Below are 7,858 nucleotides of genomic sequence, written 5' to 3'. Positions count from 1 at the left end.
CTACTTGGTGGGAGGGGTGGGGGAGGTACTGCGGAGTGGTGGGGGGCGGCCCGAGGGGGTGGGAGAGGGTCCAGCCCATGCTGCACCTGGGCTGGGACTGGTTCCGCCGGCGTAGGTTAGCAGGAAGCTCTCCACACCCTCACCGGACCTGGGCTAGGACTGGGTCTCCTTCCATACTCTCTGTCCATCTATTTTCACTTTCTATTTTATTGAACATGAAGTTTTTCACTAAAAGTCCCTGTTGAGGGGCCCCGGGGAGATAGTTCAGTAGCATAAGCCCTTGCCTGGCATGCACAGGGTCCTGAGTTCAATCCCTGGTACCACAAAAAAAAAAAAAAAAAAAAAATCCCGGGTGGAAAAAATAGATGTAAATTTCATGACATAGCACAATGCTTTTATTTATTATCCTTTATTTATTGCTCAATTAGAATTCAAGTGCCCTAGACAGGGCTGTAACTCTTTTTTTGAGATAAGGTCTCACTGTTTAGCTTAGGCTAGCTGTGAACTACTTGTGTCATCAAGGCTGCTGACCTTGAACTTGAGGTTATCCTGCCTAAGCTTCCAGAGTACGCAGTTAAACGTTTGCATATTCCACTACTGTTTCTTTTTCTTGTGATAATGATGATCAAACCTAAGAATTTTTACCTGCTAGGTAAGAAACTTACATCTCAGCTACACAACCTGCTAATGCACTCTGCTTTTAACATAGCTTGCACAATATCATGAACCTCAGTACTCCTGATAAGGACCTAATATTCCCATTAGAAACATAGTGCTGAGAAAGCCACAACACATAGACTATAATTTGAGGTCCATCTAAATAGATAACAACTACAAAGGTAGGGTGTGGGCAGAAATACAGCTATACAAGTACTCAGCAATCTGAGGCAGGAAGATAAGGTTAAGATAGACTTCTCATAGTTCTCACTATGAAAAACCCTAATACTACAACTAAACTCTAACTCTAACCCTAACCCAACCTTAACCCTAACCCTAACCCTAACCCTAACCTGAAACCCCAACTCTGACACTGAACCTCACCTTGACCTTGAACACTGACCCTGACCATAACTCCTAACCCTAAATCATGACCCTGACCCTCACCATGACCCTGATCCTCACCCTGACACTGACTCTAACCCCTAACCCCAAACCCCGACCCTGTCCCTGATCCTCACCGTGACCCTGACTCTGACCATGCCCCTGATGCTCATCCTGACCCTAATCCTCACCTCCATGGCAGGGTTAATATGAAGCCATTAGCTTCCCTCTGTCCTTTTCTTAATACTCAATGTAGGGTATAAACCTATTGTTTGGTACCTCCCTCATCCAGGGGTTGGTGTCTGTGTTGATTGACACCCAGAACCATCATAAATTACTTAATGGACTTATTCAGTGCCACAAATTCTTCATCCCAATTCCATATACAATAACACTGTGTCACAGGTCATTTTCCAGGCACCTCTCAAAAGCCCCACCTATGAGAGCATGATGTTCAGGGAAGGCATATAATGACAAACCATAGCAGCATCCCATAATATGAAGCAGGTTAAAATATTACAGAAAGCAGATGTGGTGGCATGTCTTTAACTCCAGCACTCTTGGGGATTGAAGTGGGAGGATTGCAAGTTCAAGTCCAACTTGGGCAATTTTGCAAGGCTAATCTCAAAAAAATTTTAAAATAGTTTTGAAGATATATCAGTGTGTAAGCCCTAGGTTCAACACTCAATATTAAAATAATTATCATGGTGTTAACCAGAGGTATTTTGTATCATGGGAAACTAGTCAGAAATATAGCATGTAAAAGGATTTTATATTTCATCTTACCTGAAATATGCCACTGGAAGGTGATTTTTACAGATTGATGCAATCAGATTATGTATTTAGCGATGACTTCTTTTTCTAGATAAAGAGTAAGTTGTAGAGCAACATGGATGTAGCAATAGGGTTGGGGTGACAGTTGTGCAAAGTGCAATAGTCCATGCTGGCAATGTATTTTGTATTTTGGATGTGGGTTTTCTGAAGGACATGCTAAGAGAGTGGATTTGAAGAATGAGGGCAGGAATGTAATCATGACTGACCACTGGGTTTGGGGCAGACCTACTGTACAGTGTTAACATGTATTGTCATGGATCTGAAGGAAGATTGGAGCACGAAGAGTTACATGGATAACAAGTGTAGGGTTGATACAGTAAATGTGATATATCAATTAGATACCCATGAGGGGACAGAGTAGACAGTCATAGGTAATTCTGGAGTTTAGAGGTGAGAACAGAATTTGAGATATTAATAGTGGAGTTATCAGAGCACACATTATAAGTTATTCTAAGAGATCACTGGCAGAATGAATACTGATAGATACATGGGATACCCTGACTTTATCTCTTCATCCAAATCCAGTCTTCCTCCTTCTTTCCAATTCTTCTAGTCAGGAGAAGCTCCAGGAATTGAGAACTTTATGAACAGAGACCCAGGCCTACTAGCCTCAGGATAAATTGAGTATAAGACCATGGTAGTAGATGGAAGAAGAGGGCCATGATCAGCTGGAACTTTAAAGCAGGTAGAAATCGTTTGTCATGAAGAAAAGCATCAAACACACTTGTGCACCCTGTGAGAGTTGAAAGATGACTATCATGGAAAGAAATTATAGTCCAAGCCTTATTACAACCTAAAGAAACTTGAGGGAAACAGAAGGATAACTGATATTTTCATACCAACAAAGGCTTTTTATAAAGAATTGTAAAATATTGGGCCAGCAAGATAGCTCAGGAGACTAAGCACCTGCCTTGATAAATGAAGGGACCAGGGTTCGATCCCCAGTCCCACATGCTGCACCAACCCTGCCCTTGTGGTGCACTGAGCTGGCAAACGAGTCCAGGCGTAATGGTGCATGCCTGTAATTCTAGCACAGGGAAGACTGAAAGCAGAAGAGTCATTACGAGTCCGAGCTGCGTAGTGGGACCCTGTACCAAATACATAAATAAAAATAAAATAAAAGTAAAGTATTAATTCAGTAGTGCTCTAGTTTTCAGGTCCCAAACCTTGTGCATACTCACAATTGGTATGTACATCTGCATAGTTTTATTTCCTATCATAGAATGTACAGTTCTTATGACTATACACACGCTTGTATATACTATGCAGTGTTCAACATGCTTGACACACAGGTTTGGTGAATATATGTAATTGTGAAATCTTGGAATGCCTTTCATCTCCTGGTTAAAAATCTCAATTTTGGGTCAGGGAGATTGCTCAGTGGCATCAGCACCTGCCAGGCAAGCACAAGGTCCCAAGTTCAATCCCCAGTACTGCCAAAACAAAACAACGCCTCAATTTTGATTAATTTCTCTAATTTTACCTGCCTTGATTCTTTTTTTTTTAAATTTTATTTATTTGTGTGTGTGTGTGTGTGTGTGTGTGTGGCCAGCTCAGCCCACCAGGGGACGGGGCTGGCTGGCTGGCATGTGGTGCTGGGGGATTGAACCGCGCGCGGTCCCTGTGCTTTGCTAAGCTTGTTCTAAGTAGGCGCTTTAGACCTCTGAGCCATCTCACCAGCCCTACCTGTCTTGATTCTGAATGGCCATTTTATTCAGATATCATCCCTCTAAGAATTTTTCCCAGAATCACCCAAAATGAAAGACTCTTGAGTTTTGTAAATATACATTTACCCAGCCTTCATTTGTAAAAGAAAAAACAAAAGCATTAAAAAAGAAAATCACTGCTATGCCAGCACCACCTCCAGGGTGCACTGAGATGGCAATTTAGACTGGCTGTAGTGGCACACGCCTGTAATCCCAGCTCTTGGGAGGCTGTAAACAGGTGGATCACTACAAGTCCAGTCTAGTAGTGAGACCCTGAACACCCTTGTAGACCCTTCCCTAAAATAAAAAAAGAAAGAAAATCAATCAAAACTACACATAGCTAAAAAAAAAAATACACAGAGCTAATCACATGTAAAATACATTTGTCATTCATTTCCTACTTTTGAACTCTTTCCCCTTCATTGAAATTTATGAAATTTGAATAAATTCATTGAACTTTGTAAGATTTTAAGTGAATTAAGAATAAACTGAAAAGCATATTCAATCTTAAAATATTTTAAAACTACACTCTTTGAGTTTTGAATAATTTAAAACCATAGCTCATATTATGTCCTGAAATAAATTCTTGAAGCCCTAAAGATAGACATATTTTAAAGACACAAAAAGGAGAAGAAAACAATAGGAGATGTATGAATTCTCTGGAGATGGAAATATTTCCAGAATTTAGATAACTATTCAAAGTCATAAAAAAATAATAGGCAGATTTTCCTTTGTTAACTAATAGAATATGTTTGTATTGGCAGCACATATAATAGCAAATGTAGGATTTATTTATTCTAGATACTAGGATCTAATATCTATGTTTCATAAAGAAGTCATGAAAAATAATTTTAAATTATACAGAGGGAAAGAGAAATCACAAAAAGAGTGGGTCTTCTGATCAACATATAAAATAATGTTCAATCTCACTATTCAAATTAAAGCAATAAAGTTATTGTAATGGGTTGAAATCAATGTGGCTCTTGTTATTTTTCTATTGGGAAAAGCTGCCAGGGAGCTCTAGCCCTTTGAGCTTTGCTTCCTGGCTCAAGTGCAGATCCTTCAGCCTGTTAGTGTTGTACACAGCTCCTGTGTTTCCACCCTAACCATATCCTGTAAACAGGCCCCATCTGGGGCAAGTTCCACTTATTGCTAAAAACTGTGAAAACCTCCTAGTCATGAACAGCTTGCAGCTGTATCAACAAGGCTTGCTCTAAAGGACTGAACTCAACTCCACTGGGCGTGGCTGGTTAGCACCGACCTGCATGGAGTGCAGCTGGCTGGCCACTAGACCAGCTAATAAAGGCTCTCCAAATTCTAATCTGCTCTGGTCTTGGTCTCAATTCAATTCAAAGCCAGTACAGTTAAGTTTTGCACACATGGAAAATGAAGCAAAAACTAGCAAGATGATACCAAATAATAGTAAAGAAGCAAAATTTGTGTTTTTGACATCCCTGAAAGCAATGTGGAAAGTAGTTTGGCTAACATGAATTGTGAATTACTGTTTGACATATGGCAAACAGCCTGAAAATGATAGCCATGTGTACAGTTGTCCAAGATGAGCTCTTGTGTGTAACCAGCTGCATTTGGGAGGAACTGCAGTTTCTACAACTTAGGATATTCTGGGGAGTTTGATTTCCCACACACCCACAGATCCCACCTCCTGCATGATGCTGTGCAGATTTGCTAAGAGGAAGAGATCCTGTGCAGGGACAAGAGAGCACGTGGCATTTCATCCTCTGCTCAGCTCAAGAACTAAGTTTCCTCCTTTGAAGAAATAAGGGACAGTTAATTCCCAAAGAGAAAACAGGTAAGTAGGACACTTACTCAAAAATCATCCTAGACAATGAAATATAGTATGTTAATGTGAGCAGTGGTGGATACCTATAATCCCAGCACTCTGGGAGGCTGATGCAGGAGGATTATAGGTTTGAACCCAACCCAGGAAGTTCAGGGATTTAGCAAGATTTTCAAAAAAAAATATATATAGGATGGGGATGTAGGTCAGTGCAAAGGTCCAGGTTTCAATTCCTAGTAACACACACACACACACACACACGAATAATCCAGGGTTGGGGTTGTAGCTCTGTAGCAGGGTTCTTACCTAGAGTGCACTAGAGTACAAAAGGCCTTGAGGTTGATGACAAGAACCAAAAATGAAAAATAAACAATAAAAAACTAGTAGGATGTAGTCTAGTGAAGTTAGTATATTACAAATGTTAAAAAATGGGAGAGAGGGGCCAGGGAGATAGCTCAACAGAATAAGCAAGTACAGGGTCCTGAGTTCAATCCCTGATACTGAAAAAAAATAAAAGAAAAAAGGGACAAATAGTTATAAGGGAGGTTATAAGTCATCAGCAAAACTTTGTAGCTATAGGCAACTCTCAGTCTCAAAAGGCTTTGCTCTCACATTGATAACAGGGGTCTACATGTTGTTTTAAAATTATTTTATTGTGAAATATATTTTTAAAAATCTATACAACAGGTTTCTTTTAGTTTTTAATTAACATTAGTGAAATTGTAAGACCCAGAGCTAAATTATTTAGAGATTAAGAAAACAAGGTTCAAAGTTGAGATTTACTCAAGGTTACATAATTAATGGTCATTAAAGTTTTTTAAGAGAGCCAGTTTTACTTTTTAAATGTCTAGATTTTTTACACAGCAACTATGAAATTAAATCTTATTTGTACATCCCAAATTCAATGAAGATTTTCTATAATGCATACCTTATTTTTCTTACAGTACCAAGAAGCAAATCTAGGTCCTTACGTGTGTTCTACATGTACTCTACCACTCAGTTACATCCCCATCCCTATTTCACTTCAGAACATGGTCTCACTAAGCAGACTCTGCTGGCCTCAAACTTATGGCCCTCAGCCTGTAAAGTAGCTGGGTTAACAGGTATGTGTCACTACACCTGATCTCTAGTCTATAGTTCTTTACAGATGCCATACAATAAGATTCTTTAGATTTCAACTTTCTATTTATTTTTATTTTATTATTATTATTTTTTAAATGTATTTCATACAGGATCTACAGGGTCTCACTACACAGATTGGACTCATAATGATCCTCCTGTTTTCAGCCTCCCAAGTGCTGGGATTACAGGTATGCATCACCATGTCGAGTCTCAATCAATGTCTCAACACACCCCAGAGATGGGCCGGCCCAGCACACCTGGGATGGAACCCTGGTCCTGCACCTGCCTAAGCAGGTGCTTTAGTCCACTGAGCTCTCTGGCCAGCCTGTTTCATTCAACTATTTAAACTCCAGGTAATTTCTAAATATAAAATAATGTATAAAACATGCTTCAGTGAATTTTTTAAAGAAGGCACTAACTGTCAGGTACTGAAAACTCTTTTATTTTGTTAGGAAAATGATAGCATCTTAAGTTCAAACAGTTTATAATTCCTTATGTAAAAGCATAATATTTGTTTTATTTATATCAATATTAATTTTGTTTCTTGAAGCTTTATAAAATTTAATGAGTAAAAATTTTCCTTAGGAGCCAGGGAGATGGCTAAATAGAACAAGTACTTCCATGGCAATCACAAGGGCCTGAGTTCAACACCCGGTTCCATCAAAAAAGAAAAAGAAAAAAATTTTCCTTACCAGAGACTGATTTTTCCATTAAAATGTTAAAAAGGAAAATAAATTTATTAGAAGTTATCCTTAATGGAATTATAAGTGGAATATTTGTTTTCTTCAAGAATCAAAGTTCAGGCAAAGAGTATCAAACTTCAAAACCCACGCTTGCAGAGGAGCTTTCTGTCCTGGTTGGCCAGCCTGAGTCCTTCTGAAGTCAGACAACCCTGTAATATCACTCAGGAGCAGTGAGTTGGGGACAGTCTTGGATCTACTGCTCTTGGTTTCCCTGTGTCACTTGGAGGTAACATGAGATTCAGCCTATGGTAAAAAAAAAACTATCTCCTAGCCGGGTCTAAATTTCTGAGAGAAAGAAAGGTCTGTAGCTTGTGATCAAAGTCAATGGCTCTAAACTGAGGCTCCTTGTATTTTCTGGTCATGTTGGCACTGAGGTATGTTATGAGTTCACATCTCTCCATAAACTGCTCCATCTTCTTCTTATACTTCTTTCTTGTATATTCAGAACCTCTGGGATTGAATGCTGTCAAAAATTCCATAGAACAATGAATATTTCCTACATGTTAGTAAGTCATTAAATGAAAAAGAGAAAGTGAATTTAGGTATATGACTGAGTTGTACAGCTATTGGCTGAACATTCCAGATAAGATTGGAGGGTTTTTCTATTTATTAAA

General features: G+C 39.2%; 1 protein-coding gene across 1 annotated transcript in view; it reads right to left on the bottom strand.

Moving 5' to 3' along the window:
- Nucleotides 1-7,210: 7,210 nt before the first annotated feature.
- The window catches only part of Ak9 (adenylate kinase 9), a 244,663-nt gene continuing 244,015 nt past the window's right edge, over nt 7,211-7,858 (bottom strand). The window contains exon 40 of the mRNA XM_023708665.1: nt 7,211-7,707. Coding sequence (XP_023564433.1) covers nt 7,505-7,707 — 203 coding nt within the window. The 3' untranslated portion in view covers nt 7,211-7,504. The remainder of the gene's footprint in view (nt 7,708-7,858) is intronic.

The sequence above is a fragment of the Octodon degus genome, unplaced genomic scaffold (assembly GCF_000260255.1).
Source record: "Octodon degus isolate 3935 unplaced genomic scaffold, OctDeg1.0 scaffold00431, whole genome shotgun sequence".
Taxonomy (NCBI): domain Eukaryota; kingdom Metazoa; phylum Chordata; class Mammalia; order Rodentia; family Octodontidae; genus Octodon; species Octodon degus.
The sequence above is the reverse complement of the archived record's forward strand: the minus strand, read 5'-3'. Positions and strand labels throughout refer to the sequence as shown.